We start from the raw sequence: 25184 nt of genomic DNA, 5'->3' as shown, positions 1-25184 counted from the left end.
GTAAAAAATTAGCCATGTAACCATGAATAATGGCCTAAAAAAGAAAACATCATTGATAATCTTGAAACTAAATTATACACCTTTAAAAAAAAATAACCGGAGAAAAATAATTGAAGGTTTTCACATTGTGAATTTACCTATCTTTCTAGTTTTATTTTTCTTACATACCATCTACTCTAGCCAGACTCCTTCAGGCTACTCACAAGCCTCTGAAATCACTACACACATTTCTACCTCCGTGCCCTTGTTCAATCTGTATTCTTCTCTTGGTGTTACTTATCTGTCTTCTCTAATTAAGTATTTGAATTTTTCTTTCTTTTAAGGACTATTTTAGCAAAGCATTACCTGGTCAAAGTCCTAAAATTATTACTTCTTGACGTTTCATTTAGTATTGGGAATTGCTAGTAATTCAGTACCTGCAATGTACCTCATTTAGGATTCTTCTGGCTGTAAGCAATAGAAATTTGACTAAAAGTTACTTAAACAATAAATAATCTCCCATGACAAAACTTCCAAGGTTGGTTGATTAAAGAATTCTATTAGTCATCAAGTACCCTGGTCCTTTCTGTCTCTTAGCTCCTCCGTTTACATTGCTGTTTCATGATAAGGCTTATTTCTATCCTGATTATAAGACTGTCAGAAGAAATTAGGAATACCAGCATACTTTAGTAACACTCAACACGAGAGGGCAAAAGAAAGCCATTTGCCCAATTATGGAATATAAGTCCTTCCTTTATAATATGATTGGGTCAACTTTGGTTTGTGTCCATTCCAAATCAATAACAGGTTTTCAGGGAACTGACTTAATATAATCAAGATCCACCCCCAGAGCTAGTACAGAGGGTAGCTTCCTTTGAAGACTGGAGAAAGAGATACCTAAACAAAATTAGGGTTTCTTAGGGAGGAAAAAGTTTGGGAAGGGGGAAGTGCTGACAGACATTGACAAAATTATGAAACTGTGGCAGTATAGTGATAGAGCTAGGCACAAGGTATGATAGAAACATTGAGGAGGGAAGGATATCCTGAACCAGCACTTTGGAAATTGGTGAATTAGGAGGCACTTTCTGAAGGAGTAAGATCTGGGCTAAATCTTTTTTATTTTTATTTTTTATTTTTGAAAGAGAGAGAGAGAGCATGAGCATGAGCGAGTGGAGGGGCAGAGAGAGAAGGAGAAGCCGACTTCTAGCTGAGCAGGATGCCCAATTAAACTGGAATAATCTTTACATTGTGTTTTATGACATTGCTACTTTTAGAGCACAGGTCAGTTATTTTGTAGAAAGTCCTCAGTTTCGATTTGACTATTTTATCATAATTAGGCTCAGGTTATGAACTTTTCGCACATATACCATACAAGTTCTAAGGTGTCCTTAATGCATTGTATCAGGAGACACATGGTGCCTATTTGCCCCATTATTGTGTTAAAGTTTGGTGAAGGTGGTGTCTGTCTATACTTTTCTCCAAACCAGTGCTGGTTCTTTTCCTCTGTATTAAAAGGAGTTTTTTCTTTTGTGCCCATTCAGAAGGGTACCATATAACAGTGTGTCATAATTTTTGGAAATAAAGAGGACTTTTGTAGTTTTTTCTACTGGACTTACGATTTTTCTGTAAGTTTGAGGTTGTTTTAAATATGAAGCACTGAAAAATTACTTTTATAGATTATATACATAAACATATTTAGTGGCATTAATGTGGGTAATATTACTTTTTCTGGATATACCTATTAATAGGAGAAGATGATTACTTTTACTTTGGATGACTTACTTTATAAATTTTAGTTTTATGTTGTTATAATAGGGCCTTCACCCCAGAATAATAGCTGAAGGATTTGAAGCTGCAAAGATAAAAGCACTTGAAGTTTTGGAAGAAGTTAAAGTGAACAAGGAGATGAAAAGAGAAATCCTCTTAGATGTGGCTAGGACATCTCTACAAACTAAAGTCCATGCTGAATTGGCTGATGTGTTAATAGAGGTATGTGACTAAACTTTTGCATTCAGAATGAGTATAGAACGTGGTGATTTCTTTTTTTCTGTAAAATAATCAACCATTGCATGTGGTTCTTTTGAACATGAAATAAAATATGGAAGACAAACATTTATAGACTTACTTAGAGACTAGACTTGATTGGTCAGAATAGTATGTGTAATTTTTTTAAAGTATCGTATTAAACCTTCTTTTAAGTTAACATGTAAGTTAGGAGGAGTTTGGTTGCCTGTGAGTCATCTTGTGTGGATGTCATTAGGGTGATATACTGGTCTCTTAAACCTAGTGGTCCATATTTATTATGTGAGGTGACACATGAGGAACTTGTTAAGCTTACCACTTTAATGAAGCATGATTAATCTGATAGATAATATTCACATCTGGGAAGTACATATTTGTTTTGTTTATTTCTAAAGGTAACATATATGGAATATAAGGGCAAGACTGAGTATTTTGAGAAGGTTTTTATCAGATGGCTATCATTTGATACTATCACTGTTCCTCAGCTTAGTATTTTTTGAAATTTGAATATATAGGTTTATCAGGAATGACAAATTCATAACCAAAATCACAAGACATTGACATGTAAATCAGAATGCTGTCTTGCTAATTTACTTTCAGAAATATAAATGACAAATGGACTAGAATACCTGAGTTATTTCTGGTTGATTCCCCTTACTAATAGGAAAACCTACTTGGCAAATCAGATTAAGATCAGATAGTTTCTTGCTCAACGGAGTTCATATAAAGACTGCAGTATTTTCTCCTGTTGGGAGTACATATATCAAGTGATCCAGAATCTTCATGTTATCTGGTTAGGGCTCCCATTCTCTTCTGGTGTTCTAGAAACACTGATATTATCCAGGGGTCTTTGTCTTTATTTCCTATGAAGCCCCAAGACCAAATACCATGTGATCTCAAAGTTTTCTAAGGTATAGCTGTTTGCTTTATTTATATTTTAAGATGATTACACTGTAGCATTTAATTAATTGTTTTCATATTACTTTCTGAGCCAGAGAATAGTATACATTGCACCATGCTTCTCAAATTGTATATCCTTGGGGATATGTGGCAGAATAAGTAGGGCATGTCTTTCTAGAATGTCAATTTTACTTTACAGTTTTGGGGGAAAGCATTGCTTTACTACATTAAAACGAACGTACATTATGGCATGATGTGGAAACTTTTCATGATAAAGCACAAAACTTAAGAAATTCCATATTGGTATAGCCAGCAAATTTTGGCTCTTACCTTAGATTACATTTCCCTCTTTTCCTTTAATATGTTCTTTGGTGGAAAAGTTTGAGTAGTGTTGATAGTAGAGAGAGTAATAGGTTGACAGTTGAAGAGAACTGAATTCTAGTCCTGGCTTTGCGACTGTCTTTTAGACTGTTTTAAGACAGCAACTTTTGGGGCATCTGGGTGGCTCAGTCAGTTGAGCATCTGCCTTCAGCTCAGGTCATGATCCCAAAGTCCTGGGATTGAGCCCTATTTTGGGTTCCTTGCTTAGTGCGGAGCCTGCTTCTTCCTCTCTCAACCTCTCCCTCTGGCACACCCCCTGCTTGTGCTCTCTCACTCTTGCTCTCTCTCAAATAAATAAATAAAATCTTCAAAAAAAGGAAAAAGGACTGTAACTGCTTTTTGACAAGAGAGTGTAAGCTAGCAGGGTGGGGATTGGGGTTGCAGAGGGAGAGGGAGAGAGAATTCCAAGCAAGCTCCACGCCCAGTGCAGAGCCTGATGTGGGCTTGATCCCATAGCCCTGAGATCATGACCTGAGCTAAAATCAAGAGTTAGACACTTTACCGACCAAGTCACCCAGATGCCCCTAAGACTGTAAATTTTTTTTTATTTCTTGAACTTTTATTGGAGTTTACTTATCTGTAAGATGGAGGATTTGGGCCTGATAATCTCTGAAATTCCTTTAGGCTCTAAAATATCCATTGGTATTGGTTATTATTAGTGTCCATGATAGAGTGGCCCTCTTTGGCCTTGCCCTGTATTTTGAGATATGAAGCCCTTTATCTGCTTAGTCTGGTGATACTTGAGTCAGTGGTTCCTTTTAGTAGACCACTAATTTACTGTTCTCATTCGCTTCTCTTTCAGGCTGTTGTGGATTCTGTTTTGGCTATTAGAAGACCAGGTTATCCTATTGATCTCTTCATGGTAGAAATCATGGAGATGAAGCATAAATCAGAAACTGATACAAAGTAAACCACATAAACTTTGACAATCCATAGATTCTAGAATATTTGGTTTAATTCAGATATTTTTCGTTAATTTCCTTAGTTACTTTTATTCAACATGAGTCTATTAATTCAATATATATTAATTGAATATGTACCCCGAGCCAGTCATTGTTTTGGGTGGTAGGAATGAAGAATAAACAAAACAGAATTTCTTTCTCCAAGAAGATTATGTTTCTAGTTGAGGGAGATAGTAAATCCATAAGTGATAATAAATGCTGTGAAGAAGGTACAGTGACTATGTGAGAGCATGTGTGTGATTTTACAATGTTAAGAAAGGACCTTGTAATAGGAAACTAGAGAGCAAAGGAGGTATCTGAAGAAGTAAAAGGAGCTAGCCATGTGTGTATCTGGAGGAAGAGTGTTCTAAGCCAAGGGAATAATGGTTGAAAAGGCTTTAAGGCACAAGTGTGCTGAGATGTTCCAGTGTGCTTGGAGCACAGTAAGAGGAAAAAAGGATAGGAGATGAAATCATAGAGGAAAGAAAGGCCAGGCAATTGACATTGTCAGAGTATGTATGTACTCAGGGTAGGTAGCACCTTGTTGATTTTGGACTTAATGACTTTTAAACATTTTATTATGGAAATATAAACATATAAAAAAGAGAGAAAAATATAGTGAACTCCCACATACCTGTTACCCACCTTTATCAATTTCAACATATAGCCTATCTTATTTTTCCTTTTATTTCCCTTCTATGCTCCTCTTTCCTCCCTCCCTCCTCCTTGCCCCAAACCTGGATTATTTTGAAGTCAATCCAATACATTTCATTTGAAAATGCTTTCTTATTTATTTTAATATATATATGTGTGTGTGTTTGTGGGTATCTTTATTACTTATTTCTTGAAGTTTTACCTGGTTTTTCTTAAATTTGCCGTGGCACTTTCTATGGTGTCCTATTCCCGGCAGATCTTTCCAAACCTGCCTTATATTTTTTTAAACATATAGTTCATATCTGATAATTACAATATTTGAAGTTTTGGCTTGTCTATTTTTTTGTGTTTATTCTGTTTTGTTGGTTCTCACTAATTGTATTTTGTTTCTATATGTGCCATTCATTGTGTTTGAAAAAAATATTTGTAGAGATAATTTGAGACCTAGGGTGAAGGTCCATTTTTGCATAGAGGGTTTGAATTTGCCTCTGCAAGGAGCCCAGGGAATATTTTATTTTATATTTTTATTTTTTAAAAATGGGGCTTGAACTCATGACACTGAGATCAAGACCTGAGCTGAAATCAAGAGTCCAGATGCTTAACCACTGAGTCATCCAGGTGCCCCAGGGAATACTTTTTTTAAAAATAAATTTATTTTTTATTGGTGTTCAATTTGTCAACATATAGAATAACACCCAGTGCTCATCCCGTCAAGTGCCCACCTCAGTGCCCGTCACCCAGTCACCTCCACCCCCCATCCACCTCCTCTTCCACCACCTCTAGTTCGTTTTACAGAGTTAGGAGTCTTTCATGTTCTGTCTCCCTTTCTGATATTTCCCACTTATTTTTTCTCCTTTCCCCTTTATTCCTCAGGCAATACTTTAAATTAAATCCACAGCTTGGGGGCTTTTTTTTTTTTTTTTTTTTTTTTGCTTTTCGTTTTTAATCTCCAACTAATTCTTTTTTTTTTTTTTTTTTTTTAGAATATATTTATTTATCTTAGAGAGGAAAAGAGAACACATGCACGTGTGAGCAGTAGGGGGGAGAGGGAGAGGGAAAGAGAAACCTTAAGCTCTCCCTTTATGCTCCCCACTGAGCATAAAGCTCACTGCAGGGCTTGATCCCAGGACCCTGAGATCATGACCTGAGCTGAAATCAAGTCAGGTATTTAACCAACTGAGCCACCCAGGCACCCCTATCCAGTTAATTCTAACTGCTGGTTGGTATGAAGGCTGCTTGCTTAGTTCATCCTTCTGTTTTATACCCTGAGTATGTACCCCTTTGGGGTTCCTACTTAATGGGAAGAGCGTCTCCTATTAGACCCCCTACCTTGGATGAGCCCTGAGCTTTCAATTCTGTCCTCTTTTCATTGTATGAGCTTATTGAAAACAAAGCTCAAATGTTCCTGAAGTGTCTAATGACTTTAGGATAAGAGTGCCTGTAGTTCTTTTCCTATCTCTTGGAGTTTATGTTTTATTTACTATTTTATAGCTCTTTAATGTTTTTGAGTTTTTTTTTTTTTTTTTTTTTAGGGATTTGAGCGTGTGTGTGTGTGTGTGTGTGCGTGCGCGCGCATATGTGGCAGTGTGGGTGGGGTGTAGAGGGAGAAGGAGAGAGAAAATTTTAAGCAGGCTGTACACCCAGTGCAGAGCCTGTTGCAGGGCTCAATTTCACAACCCTGAGATTATGACATGAGCTGAAATCAAGAAATCAAGAATCAGATGCTTAACCAATTGAACTACCCAGGTGCCCCAGGGCTTTTGTTTTTAACCCAGAATTTTTAGTTGGTTTTATTATTTTTTTAATATATATATTTTTTTATTCATGAAAGACCCGGGGGGGGGGCGGGGGTAGAGAGAGGCAGAGACACAGGCAGAGGGAGAAGCAGGCTTTATGTAAGGAGACTCCAGGATCACGCCCTGGGCCCAAGGCAGGCGCTAAACCACTGAGCCACCCAGGGATACCCCTTTAGTTGGTTTTAGTAGTAGGGTTGGTCCAAATTAGTCTGCCATTGCTGAGGGCAAGAGCAGTTCTTGATTTGTATTTCAGAAGGGTCTCTGGTTGTTGTAATATAGGTGAGGGATGAAAACAGTTTAGATCAGAGTATACTTAGAAGAAGGAGCAATAAGATCTGTTGATGGTTCAACATAGAATGTGACAGGTAAAGAGTCAGGGATGTATCTTGGGTTTTTGCATGGAGCAGCTGGAAAAGGGGAAGTACCATTTCTTGGGATAGAAAAGACTGAGAAAAGATTTGGGAAGGGCAGCCCTGGTGGCTCAGGGGTTTAGCGCCGCCTTCAGCCCAGGGTGTGATCCTGGAGACCCTGGGTCGAGTCCCATGTCGGGCTCCTTGTATGGAGCCTGCTTCTCCCTCTGTGTTTGTCTCTCTCTGTGTGTCTCTCATGAATAAGTAAATAAATAATCTTTAAAAAAAGATTAAAAAATAATAAAAAATTTAAAAAAAGATTTGGAGAAATAAGAGTTCAGTTTGGGAAATGTTATGTTTTTATGTGCCTACTAGGCATCCATGTGGAGATGTTAAGTAGCGAGTTGAAATGTGTCTGAAATTCAGAACAGAGGTCTGATCTGGAGACAAATTTGGGCGTCATCCATGTGTAGATGACTTAAAGCCTATGAGAGGTAATGAGATCACCTGGGAAGTGAAAATAAGTAGAAGAGGAAGTTTAAGGTTGAGCCATGAAAACTCCAAAGTTTAGATATTGAGAAGACAAAGAGAATTCAGCACAGGAGACTAAAGGGTGGTCACTGGTAGGAGGAAAGCCAAGAGAAGGTAGTGTCCCAGAAGCTAAGAGAGGAGTGTTTCAAGGGGATAATAATCAACTATCATATGCTGCTGAAACTTTGAGCCAGTTGTTATGGATTGAAAAATGACCATTAGATATAGAAAGCATTTAATGTTTTTGGTGGCTTAATGATTCAAAAAAGGAGTGAGTGTGAACGTCAGACTGAAGGTGGGATTGAGAGGGAAGGGTTAGGGAAGAAGTGAGGATTTAAGTTTACACCACCCTAAGGAGGTTAGCAGAGAAATGGGGCAGTAGCTAGAAGGGAGTATAAGAAAGGACTTGAAAGAGAAACATTGTTTTAAAGATGGGGATTACCAATGGCAAATCTGTAACCTGATGAGAATGCTCCTGGAGGCAGGAGGAATTGATTGGCTGGGAGGAGGGGTTGGATGGGGAGTGGGGACAATGCTGGAGCAGAGAGGAGAAATAGAGTAGAGTACACAGGTGTAGAGGAGCATGGACAGTTCATTCATAGGAATAGGAGGTTTAGGTTCAAGTGCAGGTGGATTGGTGGAGTGATAGGACAGTATTTTTATTTTCTCAAAGCAGCAAGGTCATTTGCTGAGAGTCAGAGGGGGAAGTCAGGAGTTGAGTAATTAGATTAATTTTTGTAGTTAGATTAAAATCAGTAGTTAGATTAAAATTTTGAAAACTCCTTATAATTACATTTACTTAAAAATTATTTCTTTATTTTAATGTAGAACAAATACTGGTTATAAAAGATTCATAAGTAGAAATGCTATTCCCTAATTGGGTATAAATGAAGTTTTAGAGGTTATAAAAATATTTACTCTTAAAAGAAAATTTGGAAAACAGGAAAAAAGCCTCTCCCACCCTCAAATTATCTGTATTTCTACCACCCAAGCATAACTTTACTCCAGGTTCCTTTTATTTTTTGTCAATAGCAAGGTGCTTATTTTTTAAAAGAATAGATATAATCATTCTTTATAGGTAGTTTGTTGTTCTGTGTTTATCAGCTACCTCTGTAAATATTTTTCCATGTCATTACATTGTTTTCATGACCACCAAATAGTTGGGTCATTTATTTGCTGAACAATGCCATATTGTTGCACATTTAGGTTAACAATTTTTGGTTGTTCCATATAATTATTTTGAAAAAATGTTCCTAAGGAACTCATTGTATGCCCACTTTTCATTACTTGACCAGCTGTGTCATATGTGTGAGCCACATAATTTACAGAATAATTCTGGGTTGACTTTTCATTGTGACTTCACAGTCATACTGTGTTAAAGTAGATTTTCTTTTCTAATTTTACTAATTATGTGTTAGGCTTAAAGTTGGTGCAAGGAAGCAATGTGTGTTCTGATAGTTCTATTACAATTTTAAGAATACAATCCTTATTTTATAATAATTTAGAGTGTATATTCAGAGTAAGAAACATTACATATTTTTAATAGATTGATCAGAGGATTAGTTTTGGATCATGGCGCCCGTCATCCAGATATGAAGAAGCGAGTGGAAGATGCATTTATCCTTACTTGCAATGTGTCACTAGAATATGAAAAAACGTACGTGGCAGTTACTCTTTGCAAATTCTGAAATTGTATTTCTAAAAGTGTTTTTAAGTTTAATTAGTTAATTTAGAGAAGGAGAGAGTGGGGGAAGGACTGAGGGAGAGAGAGAGAATCTTAGGTTCTGTGCTGAGCATGGAGCCTGACACAGGTCTTGATCTCAACACCCTGAGATCATGAGCTGAGCCCACACCAAGTTGGATGCTTAACAACTGAGCCACCCAGGCACCTCCTAGAAGTGTTTTTTAATCTCTTTCTTCCCTCTGAAATGTTTAGTGTAAACTCCTACCTTTATCTCCCTTTTCCTCCACTGTTACTAGCTTGTTTTTATTCATCTTTTATTTTATTTATTTATTTTTTAAAATTAATTTTTATTGGTGTTCAATTTACCAACATACAGAAAAACACCCAGTGCTCATCCCGTCAAGTGTCCGCCTCAGTGCCCGTCACCCATTCCCCCCCACCCCCCGCCCTCCTCCCCTTCCACCACCCCTAGTTCGTTTCCCAGAGTTAGGAGTCTTTATGTTCTATCTCCCTTCCTGATATTTCCCAACATTTCTTTTCCCTTCCTTTATATTCCCTTTCACTATTATTTATATTCCCCAAATGAATGAGAACATACACTGTCCTTCTCCGATTGACTTATTTCACTCAGCATAATACCCTCCAGTTCCATCCACGTTGAAGCAAATGGTGGGTATTTGTCGTTTCTAATGGCTGAGTAATATTCCATTGTATACATAAACCACAGCTTCTTTATCCATTCATCTTTCTATGGACACCGAGGCTCCTTCCACAGTTTGGCTATTGTGGCCATTGCTGCTAGAAACATTGGGGTGCAGGTGTCCCGACGTTTCATTGCATCTGAATCTTTGGGGTAAATCCCCAACAGTGCAATTGCTGGGTCGTAGGGCAGGTCTATTTTTAACTCTTTGAGGAACCTCCACACAGTTTTCCAGAGTGGCTGCACCAGTTCACATTCCCACCAACAGTGTAAGAGGGTTCCCTTTTCTCCACATCCTCTCCAACATTTGTTGTTTCCTGCCTTGTTAATTTTCCCCATTCTCACTGGTGTGAGGTGGTATCTCATTGTGGTTTTGATTTGTATTTCCCTGATGGCAAGTGATGCAGAGCATTTTCTCATGTGCGTGTTGGCCATGTCCATGTCTTCCTCTGTGAGATTTCTCTTCATGTCTTTTATTCATCTTTTAGAGAGGTGAGCTCTGGCTTCTTTTATAAGACTGCTGAAGAGAAAGAGAAATTGGTAAAAGCAGAAAGAAAATTTATTGAAGATAGAGTACAAAAAATAATAGACCTGAAAGACAAAGTCTGTGCTCAGTCCAATAAGGGATTTGTTGTCATTAATCAAAAGGTGAGAAAGTTCAGATTTTAACTATTTGTAAATGTTTTTCAACATTTCTTGGAGTGTGGTCTGTGGATTCTGAGGAGTCCCTAAGACCATTTCAAGGAGTCCTTGAGGTTAGAATTATTTTCATAATAATAATAATGCCTTTGACATTGTGTCCACATTTGCAATGGTCATGCAAAAGCATCGTTAGGTAAAGCTACTGATACCTTAGTACAAATCAAAGCAGTAGTACCAAACTGTTCTAGTAGTCATACATTCTTTATTGCCACACTACCACACATTTGCTGTTTTTTTTTTTTAAAGGCAGTTTCTTTTGAGAACGTCTTTTGTTTTTAAGGATTTATTTATTTATTTGAGAGAGGATGAGAGAGAGAGTGCATGCGAGTGCAGGAGAGAGGCAGAGGCAGAGGGAATCACCAGTAGACTTTCTGCTGAGTGTGGCTGACATGGGGCTCAATTCCATGACCAGGAGGTCATGACCTGAGCTGAAATCATGAGTCCGATGTCCAACCAACTGAGCCACCCAGGTGTGCCTATTTGGGAATATCTTGAAGTGGTAAAACTTACTACTTTTATTAAATTTTGATCCTTAAATATGCATCCTCTTATAATTCTGTGTAATAGAGTATGACATCTGCATATCTAAATAGGATTGTCTTGGGGCATCTGGGTGGCTCAGTTAAGTGCTCCCCCCTTGGTTTCAGCTCAGGTCATGAGATTGAGCCCTGTGTCAGGGTCTGTGCTGAACTGAGCATGGAACCTGCTTGGGATTCTCTTTCCTCTTCCTCCACCCCTCACCCCTGTTCATTCTCTCTCTCAAAAAATAAAAATTTAAAGGTATGGCCCTCACCCCTGTTCATTCTCTCTCTCAAAAAATAAAAATTTAAAGGTATGGTTGTTTTGAGGGAAAACTCTTTATAATTGAACTAGCCACTTTTTTCATGGAATGCCATTTTTACTTTAAAAAATAATTGGCAGGGACACCTGGCTGGCTTAGTCAGTAGAGTATGTGACTCTTGATCTTGGGGTTGTAAGTGCAAGCCCATGTTGGGCAAAGAGATTACCTTAAAAAAAAAAAAAAGAATAACTGACAGAAAAACTGTGGTTATTTAGACATGGCAGGTTTTTCTGAAAAAGGAAGAAGCGGTTCTGTCACTTCAAGGAAAACAACTGACAGTATTTGTTGCCAATAAATTTGAGCTTCCAATCCAAAATTAAAATTTTGGAAAATTTGCATTTGCCACTGTGATCTTGACCACTTTCCAATACCTAAAGGATTTTTCTGTTAATATTAGTGGTGATATCAGCAAATGTGATATTTTTGATACTATATATCCATGAAATGTATCATTTGGAAGCTTTGCTTAACATAGCGAACCACAAAAAAACAAAAAACAGTGAACCACTGTTTTCTAAGTGACTAAAAAATATATGATTTAACAAAGTCATTCATGGGTGAATAATACAAAGTGTAAGATAGACAAATGGATTTTAATATGAGAGAGTATGAAAAGTTTATTGATAGGTTCCATATTTCACATTGAAATTAACCTTTAAGACTTTATTGAGTTGTGATACAGTATCAAAGAATATCCACATTCATCTGAAAAGGTTAAAAACATTCCTCTGTTTTCTAGTACGTACCTATGAGTCCCAAGGTTATATTTTAACCTGAACAACATATCATAGCAAATTGAATGCAGAAGCGGATAGGAGAATCCAGATGTCTTCTATTAAGACAGATATTAAAAAGATATTAAAAATGTGAAATACTTTATATATTTTTTTGCTTAGGAAAGTAAAGTACATTTTCACTTAAAGATGTTCTTTATGTTAATATGAAATGGGTTTCTTATTTTGAATGGATTAATATTTAAATTTTTTCAATTTTGATTTCTAATATGCCATTTTTTAAGTCTTTTATTTTTATTTTTAAATTTAATTTTATTTAAAAAATATTTTACTTATTTATTCATGAGAGACACAGAGAGAGGCAGAGACACAGGCAGGAGAAGCAGGCTCCCTGGGAGAGCCCGGTGCAGAACTTGAACTCGATCCTCAGACCTGGGATTACGCCTTGAGCTGAAGGCAGATGCTCAACTGCTGAGCCACCCAGGCGTCCCTTTTTTTAAGTTTTTTTAAATTTAAATTCAATTTGCCAACATATATTATAACATCCAGAGCTCATCACATTAATATGACAAGTATTATAGATACAGTTCACATAAACAAAAGCTTTTTGGGTTCTTAATAATTTTTAAGAATGAAGCAGTGCTGAGATGAAAAAGTTTGATAAGTACTGGCTTAAGATATGCTTATAACTTTTATGCTAATTTGATTTTAGGGAATTGATCCATTTTCCTTGGACATTCTTGCAAAACATGGCATAGTAGCTCTTCGCAGAGCAAAAAGAAGAAATATGGAAAGGTAAGCTTGCAGATAATTATATATCCTGTTTTTTAACAGATTGAGTTGAAATAATCCTATGATACTCATTTTAGCTTATGTGTAAGCATTGTTGAGCAAAATAGTAGCATACAAATTCAAAATGTTTTTGATTTCAATAAATAATGCAAGTGTCAAAAGTCAAGATTGTTGACCTACCTCAGAACTTTGTTGAAGTACAAAGAAGGTTTTTATCTTCTTAAAACAATTTTAAACAAAAAAAAATAAATAAAATAAAACAATTTTAAAAACAATACAACTCAGCGACAATGCAGTCTTCTATGTTAGGTATCTTTTCACTGTTAAGAAATTAAGTCTTTAATGCTTTTTATAACCAAAGTTATGGTGACATATGTCATTTCAGACTTTCTCTTGCTTGTGGTGGAATGGCTGTGAATTCTCTTGAAGACCTCAGTATAGATTGCTTGGGACATGCTGGTCTTGTACACGAGTGTACATTAGTGAGTATCTCTGTGGGCAATGGCTATAAAGTGAAGAGTAAACCTTTTCTAAAAAATCCTGAATCTTTTAATTCAGCCTTTAACATTTGATGTCTGAAAAATCCACAGAACAGATTTTACAATTTATTTATCGAAATGTTTGTTAAAGAGTTCAAATATAACTTAACTGCTTTTAACACATATTTTAGTTAGTTTGATAAGAAAAACTCACATGAAGGTTGGATTCTTTTCATAATGACATTAAGCATTAGAGTTATATCTTCTTGAATTATCCTCTAGGGTGAAGAAAAGTTCACTTTTATCGAGGCCTGTGTTAACCCTCGTTCTGTCACCTTGTTGGTTAAAGGACCAAATAAGCATACTCTCACACAAATCAAGGATGCTATAAGGGATGGACTTCGTGCCATCAAAAATGCCATTGAAGATGGTAGGCTCTTTTTTGTGATGGATATAACCTTATGTGTTTTTAAAGTAGTAATAAATCTATCATTATATATATATGTATAAATATAGTATTTCAAAAGGTATGAATGATTACTATTCTTTCACTTCACTCTGGATAATTTATAGTTTGGATTGTGAAGATTTTTCTATTAGAATATTCTTAATAAGTATGCTGTGCTTTTTTTTTTTTTTTAAAGATTTTATTTATTTACTGAGAGAGACGGAAGAGAGAGTGTGAGCACAAGTCAGGGGAGGGAAGAGGGGGAGGGAGAAACAGACTCCCCCTGAGTGGGGAGCCAGAAGTGGGACTTGGTCCCAGGACCCTGAGATCATGATCTGAGCCAAAGTCAAGTGATTAACCGACTTAGCCATTCAGGTGCCCCACTATGCTGCCCTTTTAATTAACTTCTATTTATGAAATGAAAAAGCACTTAATTTAATGCTATAGTATCATTTTTTTATTTTTAGAAATTTATTTTTAAAACCATTGTATGGTTCTATTTCTGGGTTCTTATTCTGTTCCATTGATCTGTTTGTCAATTTCAATATTAGTATACTGTCCTTGTTACTTGTAACTTTATGATAAGTCTTGGAATCAGCAGTGTCAGTCCTCCCATTTTGTTCTTTTTCAGGTTCTTTTGATTATTTAAAATCTTTTTCAGGGCAGCCCCGGTGGCTCAGCAGTTTAGCGCCACCTTCAGCCCAGAGTGTGATCCTGGAGACCCGCCATCGAGTCCCACTTCAGGCTCCCTGCATGGAGCCTGCTTTTTGATCTGCTTGTGTCTCTGCCTCTCTCTCTCTCTCTCTTTCTCTCTCTGTGTCTCTCATGAATAAACAAATCTTTAAAAAAAAGCTTTTGTATTTTCATATGAATTTTAGAATCAGCTTGTCAGTTTCTACCAGAAGACTTGAGATTTTGGTTGGAATTTATATATTTATATTTTTATATATATTTATATAATTATATTTTTATATTGATATTTTAACAATATTGAGTCATGGTATATTTATTGACTTGAGCCTTATTGACTCTATTTCAACTATATATATATTTTTATTTACTTCAGAAATATTTTGTCATTTTTAGTGGCATATGTTTTTTGGATTTATGTTCATGAATTTTGGTCCAATTGTACATGATGTTTTGAAAATTCAATTTCTGATTGTTGTTAACATATAGAAATACAGTTGATTTTTGTGTATTGATCTTGAATTCTGCAACCTTGTTAAACTCACTTATTGTAGTAGCATATAGAGTTCATTGAATTGTCTATATAAATGATCATGTTGTCTGCTAATAAAGACAGTTTTACTTCTTCCTTTCCAATACAAATATCTTTTATTTCTTTTTTCCCATTATTTCATGGGCTTGAAGCTTCAGTACATTGTTGAATGGAAATGGTGAGAGTGGGCATCCTTTCCTTGCTCCTGATCATAGGGGGAAAATATTCAGCCTTTCTGTATTATGTATGATATTTGGCTGTAGATTTTTCTAAAAGCCTTCTGTCAGGTTGAGGAAGTTCTCTTCTCTTGCTGAGAGTTTTTATTACGAATAGATGTTGGATTTTGTCAATTGCTTCTCTGGTGATCTATATGTTTTTTCTCTGTTGGATTATTAATGTGGTAAATAATCTTGATTTTCAAATGTTCAACCAGCCTTACATTCTTAGGATAAACCTTACTTATGATGTATTATCCTCTTTATTTTTTTAATTTTTTTTAAATTTTATTTATTTATGATAGTCACACACACAGAGAGAGAGAGAGGCAGAGACATAGGCAGAGGGAGAAGCAGGCTCCATGCACCGGGAGCCCGATGTGGGATTTGATCCCGGGTCTCCAGGGTTGCGCCCTGGGCCAAAGGCAAGCGCCAAATCGCTGTGCCACCCAGGGATCCCCAGATGTATTATCCTCTTTAAAAATAGATTACAGTTTTTAAATTATTTTTAAATTGTGGGTATATATATATATATAATTCGTCATTTTAATCATTTTTAAGTGTTACAATTCAATGGCAATAAGTTACATTCTTTCACGTGTTGTGCATCACCATCATCCATCAACAATATTTTTCATCTTAAAATACTGAAACTCCAAACCCATTAAACAATAACTCTCAATTCCCCTCTCCTCCCAGCTTCCTGAACCCACCATTCTACTTTCTATCTCTATGCATTTGACTCTTCTATGTACCTCATGTGAGTGAAATCATTCAGTATTTGTCCTTTTATGATTGGCTTATTTCACTTAGCATAATGTTTTCAAAGTTCATGTTGTGGCATGTGTCAAAATATCTTTGCTTTTTAAGGCTGAATAATAGAGCATTGTATGTATATATCACCTTATTTATCCATTGATGGAGACTTAGATCACTTCACCTTTTGGTTATTGTGAGTAATGCCGCTATGTGTATTATTCCTCCTGTATATTGTTGGACTGGATTTGCTAAAATACTGTTAAGAATTTTTACATCTATATTCATAAGGGATGTTTGTATTTTTCTTGTAATTCCTTTATCGTTTTGGCTGTTAGAATAATGCTGACCTCATAAAATGAGTTGGAAAGCATTCTCTCCTCTTTAATTTTCTGAAAGTGTTGAATTCTTGTGTAGAATTGATATTACTTCTTTCTTAAATGTTTGGTAGGATTCACCAGTAAAGCCATCTGGGCCTGTAGTTTTCTTCATGGGAAAAATGTAAACTATAAATTCAATCTTTTTAATAGATACAGGGCTATTCAGGTTATCTGTTTTTTTTTTTGTTTTGTTTTGTTTTGTTTTTTGAGTTTGTGTCTTTCAAGAAATATGTCTGTTTTTTTTTTCTGTTGAGATGATCATCAAACTACTGCCCATGAGCTAAATCTTGTTTGCTGCTTGTTTTTGGTAAATAAAGTTTTATAGGAATATAGCTATACCCTTTCATTTATGTATTACCTTTGGCTCTTTTTGTGCTGCAATGGAAGATTCAAATAGTTACATAGGGGGTAATGTGGCCCACAGAGCCTAAAATATTTATATATGGTCTTTTGCAGAAAGTTTGCTAATTCCTGATCTAAGCTTTCAAATTTATTTATTTATTTGTTTGTTTGTTTATTTACTTATAATTTATTTATTCATGAGAGACATAGAGAAAGAGCCAGAGACACAGGCAGAGGGAGAAGTAGGCTCCATGCAAGGAGCCCGATGTGGGACTCAATCCCAGAACTCCAGGATCACACCCTGAGCCAAAGGCAGACGCTCAACCACTGAGCCACCCAGGAGCCTCAGTTTTCAAATTTGTTAGCATAAAGTTGTTCATAATATTCTCTTACTATTATATATATATATATATATATATATATATATATATATATATATTTTACTATTATATTTTTAATGTCTGTGGAATCTATAATGATATTACCTTTTCCATTTTTGACATTGTTCTTTTTTTGATGTTCATGTTTATTTCATTGAATTTTTATTTGCTTTCTTCTGTTTACGTTAGGTTTCATTTGCTCTTTTCTATTCTTTTTTTAATATATATATATATATTTTTTTTAATTTTTTAAATTTATTTATGATAGTCACAGAGAGAAAGAGTGAGAGGCAGAGACATAGGTAGAGGGAGAAGCAGGCTCCATGCACTGGGAGCCTGATGTGGGATTCGATCCCGGGTCTCCAGGATCGCGCCCTGGGCCAAAGGCAGGCGCCAAACCACTGCGCCACCCAGGGATCCCAATATATATATTTTTAATTTCTATTTATTTATGATAGTCACAGAGAGAGAGAGAGAGAGGCAGAGACACAGGCAGAGGGAGAAGCAGGCTCCATGCACCAGGAGCCTGATGTGGGATTCAATCCCGGGTCTCCAGGATCGCGCCCTGGGCCAAAGGCAGGCGCCAAACCGCTGCGCCACCCAGGGATCCCTCTATTCTTTTTTTAAAGATTTATTTTGGAGAGAAGGGAGGGGCAAGGAAGGAGGAAAGAGAATCTTTTTTTTTTTTTTTTTTTTAAGATTTTATTTATTTATTCATGAGAGACACACACAGAGAGAGAGACAGAGACACAGGCAGAAGGAAAAGCAGGCTCCATGCAGGGAGCCCAATGTGGGACTTGATCCCAGGACTCCAGGATCACATGCTGGGCCAAAGGCAGGCAGAAAAGCCACTGAGCCACCCAGGGATCTCCTCTTTTCTAGTTCTTAAGGTGGAAGCTGAGGTCACTGGTTTGAAACCTTTCTTTTTTTCTAATATAGGTGTTTAATGATGCAAGTTTCTTTTTGGGTATTGCTTTAGTAGCAACCCACAAATTGTGATATGTTGTGTTTTCACAGAATGGGGTCAGGGAAGTTTTCACAGCTACTGGTAATGTTCTGTTTCTTAAGGTGGGTGGGAGGTACATGAGTACATTTATTTGTGCATTTATTCTTTATACTTTATGCATATAAATATTCTTTTGTGTATATTCAGTATTTCACAGGAAACTTAAAAAAGTTTTTTAAAATTAGTTTTTAATTCCATCATAATTAATGTACAGTGTTACTTCACAAGGAAGTTTTAGTGTGAATGGGAGACATGGGTACAGTCACCTTGTGGATAGACAACTCTTTCAAGCAGTTATGTTGTACAGAGAAGCAGAAGAGAGGGAGAATAATTAAAAAATTATGTAGGTTAAAGAGAGCTTCTTTCTGAGTTGTTTTTTTGTTTTAAAGATGAGTGATTCCAAAGCAAATTTGCTGATTCAAAGGAGAGTCATAAACTTTATAAAAACTATACTGGCAGGTATAAAAGTCATATCCTGTTGTGAAAATTGATGTTTTTAACCAGAGCTTTTATCTTAGAATAATAAGAACACCTTTATTTTTTCCTCAGATGACAGTTTGGGTTTTGCTTCAGTACAGAAATTCTATACCAAAATAATGGCCAAATTACATTGGTCTAAAGTTTTTTTCAAATGAGCTACCACAATTAGTTACTTGTCCCTATAAATTATAGATAACTATCTTTTAGATATAGTCATGAAGGAATAAGATGAAGGTGGAAGAAATGCCTACTCTTACAAACAATGAGATAAGCTGCTTGCAGCCAGTTGTCTGTACCATGCCTAATTATTTAGTTGTGTATAATTGTGAAGGATTCTTCATAAGGCATCTTGAATAACCACTGGATTGTACTTTATTGCAACTGTACTTTATTTTTGTATATATTTAGATATATTTTAGGTGTTGGCAGTGTAATTGAACACACTTGGATAGCTAAAAGCTTTTTTCTCTGGTGTTTCTATCTGGCATGCCTTGCCAATCTTTTCCCTCGAATAGGCTGTGTAGTTCCGGGAGCAGGTGCAGTTGAAGTGGCAATAGCAGAAGCTCTTGTTACGTACAAGCACAGTATAAAAGGAAGAGCTCGTCTTGGAGTCCAAGCTTTTGCTGATGCCCTCCTCATTATTCCTAAGGTACAGCTATCCTAATGGCCAAAGAACAACTGGTTAGACATTACAGGTGTTGGATTATAAATTGTCTGCATTATCTAACACTACAGTAGAAAGACAGTTTTTATTTGCATTTCCCCACATAGTTCTCTTAAAGATATGTTAGAACTAAAGCAGGGAAACTTTTGGTTAATAGCTCAGAATCCTTGTCAGAGTTTCATGAAATAACTAAGTTACCCCCTTGCTTATCTCTGAGCACCAAAAGTTGAAGTAAGTCCAGAAATTTCCTTCAAAAATGATTCACGATTAATCATAATAAAAAAGTTTAGAACTTAAAATTTAACTAGCCTTTAGGGTAGATTTATATCTTGGTGGTATCCAGAGTATTATCATTACTTTAAATTGTAAGAAATGAGAACTTCAGGCTGTTCAGCACTCCTAAATACAAGTGTGCTTTTGTCATTTTCATTTTAGTACTTAGAAAAGGAGAGAAAGTGATTTTTTTTCCACGTATTAACAGAAGGACAGAGAATTACTTCTGCTTTTCCTTTGCCTTAATCTGGTTTTGAACCACTTAGAAACACAGAAGACCATATCAAAGATGTTATTATCATGAATTAAAATATTAAGAACAGTGCTAGTGAAGTATCTTTGATAATTGCTTTAAAGTTACTCATAATTTGTTAAATCTTTGAGAATTGGATATCTTATTTTTCTCTTTGCCCAAAACAGCAAAGTCAGTTAAGTGATGATCCAGTAGTTGACACAAACTGCTAAGCCTGGTATACAGTGGTGGTTCCTTTTTACTTATAAGCTATTGGTTTGGTTTGGTACTACTTGGAAATAAACCTAGTTTGGAGTGCTGTTATCTCCATTCCTGTTGCCACAGGTTGTGACTGTCCTCATGTTGATGAGATACACAAAGATCCTGAAAATATGTAGGGTTCCTTTAGGAGGTGCCTAGGAAAAGCTGGAACTTGTGTGGCTAAAGGGGTGAGAAGAGATCCCTGGGTGGCGCAGCGGTTTGGCGCCTGCCTTTGGCTCAGGGTGTGATCCTGGAGACCCGGGATCGAGTCCCACGTCGGGCTCCCGGTGCATGGAGCCTGCTTCTCCCTCTGCCTGTGTCTCTGCCTCTCTCTCTCTCTCTCTCTCTCTCTCTCTGTGACCATCATAGATAAATTAAAAAAAAATTAAAAAAAAATCTTTAAAGGGGTGAGAAGAAATAATACCATTCTACTAATTTTCTATTTTTTTTATTTATTTTATTTATTTATTCATGAGACACAGATTGAGAGGGGCAGAGACACAGGCAGAGGGAGAAGCAGGCTCCATGCAGGGAGCCTGATGCAGGACTCGATCCCCGGACTCGGGATCACACCCTGGGCCAAAGGCAGGTGCCAAACCGCTGAGCCACCCAGGGATCCCTAATTTTCTTTTCTTTTTTTTTTTTTTTAATTTTCTATTTTTTAAAAAATTATTTATTTATTGAAGTAATCTCTACACCCCTTTGGGGGGCTTGAAGTCATGACCTGAGATCAAGTGCTCAACTGAGCCAGCCAGGCATCCCTTTCCTTTTTTAAAGAAATCTTAAAAAAAAAAAAATCTTTTGCAAGGAGTGAAATTAATGTAATGGGGTGGAAATAGGGGAGGGGGACTGTAATGTCCTCAGAATTTAGTGTGATGTACATAGGGAAGATGTTTAAGTAAATATAAAAACTGCTAGATACTTAAAATACATAGTTTGATTTAGATTAAGAAGGAATTTTTCAAAAGGAGATTATTACGGTATTATGAATGTTTTCACAAGACTAGAGAGCAGTGCCTTTTTATATTTGATATTCAAATATACATGGGAAGATATTTCAAAAATATTATTTTTATTCTTAAAGGTTCTTGCTCAGAATTCTGGTTTTGACCTACAAGAAACACTAGTAAAAGTTCAGACTGAACATTCAGAATCAAAGCAACCTGTTGGCATAGATTTGAATACAGGTAAGAAAGTAAAGAAAAATTACCAGCTCAGTAAAGAAAGAGGTTATACAACAGTGGCCCAGAACTTACAGTAAGGGAGTAGAGATTTGGGTGACTTCAATATTTAAATTTTGGATGATTTACTTTAATTTACTTTTGAACTTCTTAAAAGGAAATATTCTTTTAAGAAATAGTTTTTAAGTGCTTGTTGTTTGACTCTTGAGATTCACAAAGAACAAAAGAAATGAGTCCCTGCCCTTGTAAGCTTATATTATAGCAAAGAAGGATAGGCAGTAAACAATAACCTTAATAAATACGTTCCCTGAGTATTTAAGAAGTAATACATTCTATGAAAAAAATAAAAGAACCCTATAAGGATGATTGTGAATGGTAGCATGAGGCAGGGGTAGGGGTTTGCAATTTAAAGAATGTGGGCAGGGTAGGCCTCCTTGAAAATATGTCTATAGAAAAAAAGTCAAAGGAAGTAAGGAAGTAGCTATGTTGGGGAGCTGGGCAAAGAACATCCTGGGCAGAAGGAGCAGCCAGTGGAAAAGCCAGTGTCTAAAGTTTTTGAAGAGGAGGAAGGAGATAAGAGAAGTAATAGATCACACAGGGGTGTGGGGTCATTCCAAGGACTTTGCTTTTACTGGTGGAATAGGGAGCAATTTTTAGCAGAGGTGTGACATGGCCTAATTATGTTTGAAAGGATCACTCTGACTATTCTGTGGAGAGGAGTTTGCTGAACAACTGGAAGATTGAAATTGCCATTAACCACATCAGAGAACTGTGGGGAGAGCAGGTTGTTGTGTGGGGAAGTCAGCATTGAATTTTGGCAAAGTTCTAAGTACCTGTAGACTTTCAAGTGAAATAGACAGTTGGAAGTATGAGTCTAGGGCTCAAGAAAGCTCTGGGTTGGAGATAAAAACTTGAGAGTTGTCAGAGTGTATATGGTTTAGGGACGCCTGGGTGGCTCAGTGGTTGAGCGTCTGCCTTCGACTCAGAGCATGATCCCGCATCTGGGAATCGGGTCCTGCATCGGGCTCCCTGTGAGGAGGCTGCTTCTCCCTCTGTCTGTGTCTCTGCCTCTCTCTCTCTCTGTCTGTCATTAATAAATAAAATCTTAAAAAAAAAAGAATGTATATGGTTTAAATCCAGAGTACTGGATATGAGATCACCTAGGAAGTGAGTATAGAGAGAGAAGAAAAGAACCCAGGACTAAGCCATTGAGTACTCCCAACATTAAGATCTCTGGGAAGAAGAGAAGAACCAGGAAAGTCGACAGAAAAGGAGCCACTAATGCAAAAGAAAAAACCAGGCTGAGCGTGGTATTCTGGAAGACAAGTGAAGAGAGAATAGTTAGGAGGCTGTGTTAAATCCTCCTGATCCATGAGGCCTGAGAACTGACCACTGCATTGGATTTGATAACATGGAGGTCATTGTGACCAGGACACTAGAAATTTTGGTGGTATATTAAACACTGTTAGAGTATATAATCAGTATTAACAGAATATATCAAGGTTGTAGTGTTAAAATAGTTTGTTTTTACTTTGCAGGTGAGCCCATGATAGCAGCAGATGCAGGAGTTTGGGATAATTATTGTGTGAAAAAACAACTTCTTCACTCTTGGTAAATTCATACTAATAAAAGAGAGAAAGACTTTTTAGGTACACAATCAGTAACTTTAAAATCCATCTATTTTTACCACCTTATAGTGAGAAATGGTTAAATGTAAGAAAAGGTGTGGCATTCATTTACTAGTGTTAGCATCTGTCATTTTGCAGTCCTTTTTCCATTTTAATTCTAGGAGTATCAGATATAAGAAACATTTATCTTACTGTTTACTTGAGGGGGAAGGGAAAGAAGTTTACTGAAATAGTACCACATGCATAGTGGGGGAAAAGCAAATGATGTGGTAAAAATGAACTCAGTTTTGCTGGTATATGAAATCAAATTTATTTTATCAGCAAAGGAGTTGAAATTATAATACAAGGGGTGATGTTTGTATTTACGATAGCTCTGTCTCCTAAGATCTCATACCAACATCACTGAAGAACAAAGCACTTTTAGTAGCTGCAGATTGCTGGGGGAAAAGATGAAAGTGGGTAGTAGGCTTTACTCACCCTGTTATCTTTTTCCTCAGCACGGTGATTGCCACCAACATTCTCCTGGTTGATGAAATTATGCGAGCTGGTATGTCTTCTCTTAAAGGGTGATTGAGTTCAAAATCAACTCTTCTAGAAGCTGAGATTTAGTACATCTTACATCCAAACTACCATTATATAGCCTAAGCCTTAATTTTTGCACAATAAATGCAATTTATATTTGTTGGTCTTAGCAGTCTCAATAATACTTCATCAAGTAAGAAGAACATAAATACTTTCACCATGAAGGAATAATAATGAAAATATTTTTCCTTAAGAGTTCTAACTTCTGAGGTGCCTGGCTGGCTCAGTTGGGAGAGCATGTGACTCTTGATCTCAGGGTCACAAATTTGAGCCTCACATTGGGGGTAGACATTAATTAAATAATAAGTGTAAGAAAAAGAGTTCTAACTTACTTTTATTGTATGTGTGATACTATGAAATGATAAGAAATATTTATTTGGTTTTCATCCCCAGTTCCTGGCACAAGAGCTTTTAAAACTTTTGTAATTTCTTGAGTAACAGGGGCAATAGGAACATTGTTTTGGTTATAATATTTGGTCTTAGTCTTCACTTCCAGCCATAAAAGCTCCTAAGACCATTGGAATCTCTCGAATTAATGAATGTCTTTTTGTTTGCTAATTAGTGACTTTTGATGGGCCCTTAGGAGGGCACCTGGGTGCCGGAGGAACCAACCTTGTTATTAGAGGACTATAACTTTCAGCCTCTTCCCATACCTTATGCTCTACCCCCTACTTCTAGTGTACTAATCAGTCATGTTTATGTGATGAAACCTCTGTAAAAATTTCTAAACTATGGGATTCAGTGAGCTTCCAGGTTGGTGAACACATCCATGTGCCAGGAGAGTTGGCACTCTCCAACCCTCCTAGGGGTAGAAGCTCCTGTGCCTGGGAAACTTCTGGACTCGTGCTATGTATCTCTTTATTAGATTGTTCATTTTTATCCTTTATAATGTCCTTTATAATAAACTGCTAAATGAAAATAAGTGTTTCCATGAGTTCTGAGAGCTGCTGTAGCAAATGCTGAACATGAGGAAAGGGTCATGGGAACCCATGATTTGTAGCCTGGTTGGACAGAAGTGTGATGGGTACCTGCTACTGGTGTCTGATGTGGGGGGCAGTCTTGTGGGACTGAGCCTTTGATCTATGGGGTCTGCCCTACCTCCAGGTAGTCAGTGTCAGAACTGATTATAGAACACCCACTTGGTGTCTGATCAGTTGGAGAATTGGTTGGCCTACAGAACCCCCGCATTTGGTGTCAGAAGTGTTGAGTAGGGGAAGCAGTATTCCCTTAGTAGGCCACTGCAGTTTTCATAAAATAGAATCTGTTAAGATTCTTAGACCTTTGAATAACTTTTAGTGAACAAAACATGGTGCACAGGTTTTGAGTACCCAAGTCAGTCTCCATTTTATCAGAGGGTATAAATGTAGCAGGACAACATTTTATTCTCTCTCAAAATTCCTTCAGTAATGGGGCACCTGTGTGGCTCAGTTGGTTAAGCATCTGCCTTTGGCTCAGGTCATGATTCCAGGGTCCTGGGATGGAGTCCCATGTCAGGCTTCTTGCTCACTGGGAAGTCTGTTTCTCCCTCTCCCTCCTGCTTGTGTTCGCTCTCATTATCTCTTTCTATCTCTAAATAAAATCTTAAAAAAAAATTCCTTCAGTGACTTCTTGCTGCCACTCATTCCTCTTATAAATATGATACCATTTT

General features: G+C 36.7%; 1 protein-coding gene across 6 annotated transcripts in view; it reads left to right on the top strand.

The window, feature by feature from the left end:
- Positions 1-24442, top strand: part of CCT6B (chaperonin containing TCP1 subunit 6B) — a 28226-nt gene extending 3784 nt beyond the window's left edge. For 2 of the 6 annotated variants that reach the window (XM_041725900.1, XM_041725897.1), the window contains 11 exons: positions 1795-1968; positions 4085-4188; positions 9101-9211; positions 10427-10586; positions 12928-13010; positions 13393-13489; positions 13769-13916; positions 19231-19364; positions 21230-21332; positions 22865-22937; positions 23452-24442. In XM_041725900.1, coding sequence (XP_041581834.1) covers positions 1795-1968; positions 4085-4188; positions 9101-9211; positions 10427-10586; positions 12928-13010; positions 13393-13489; positions 13769-13916; positions 19231-19364; positions 21230-21332; positions 22865-22937; positions 23452-23524 — 1260 coding nt within the window. In that variant the 3' untranslated portion in view covers positions 23525-24442. Of the gene's footprint in view, positions 1-1794; positions 1969-4084; positions 4189-9100; positions 9212-10426; positions 10587-12927; positions 13011-13392; positions 13490-13768; positions 13917-19230; positions 19365-21229; positions 21333-22864; positions 22976-23451 lie in introns of all 6 variants that reach the window. The other 4 variants (XM_041725898.1, XM_041725899.1, XM_041725901.1 and 1 more) reach the window with 4 other exon arrangements.
- The last annotated feature ends 742 nt before the right edge of the window (positions 24443-25184 follow it).

The sequence above is a fragment of the Vulpes lagopus genome, chromosome 12 (assembly GCF_018345385.1).
Source record: "Vulpes lagopus strain Blue_001 chromosome 12, ASM1834538v1, whole genome shotgun sequence".
NCBI lineage: Eukaryota > Metazoa > Chordata > Mammalia > Carnivora > Canidae > Vulpes > Vulpes lagopus.
This window is presented reverse-complemented; position numbering and strand designations above follow the sequence as displayed.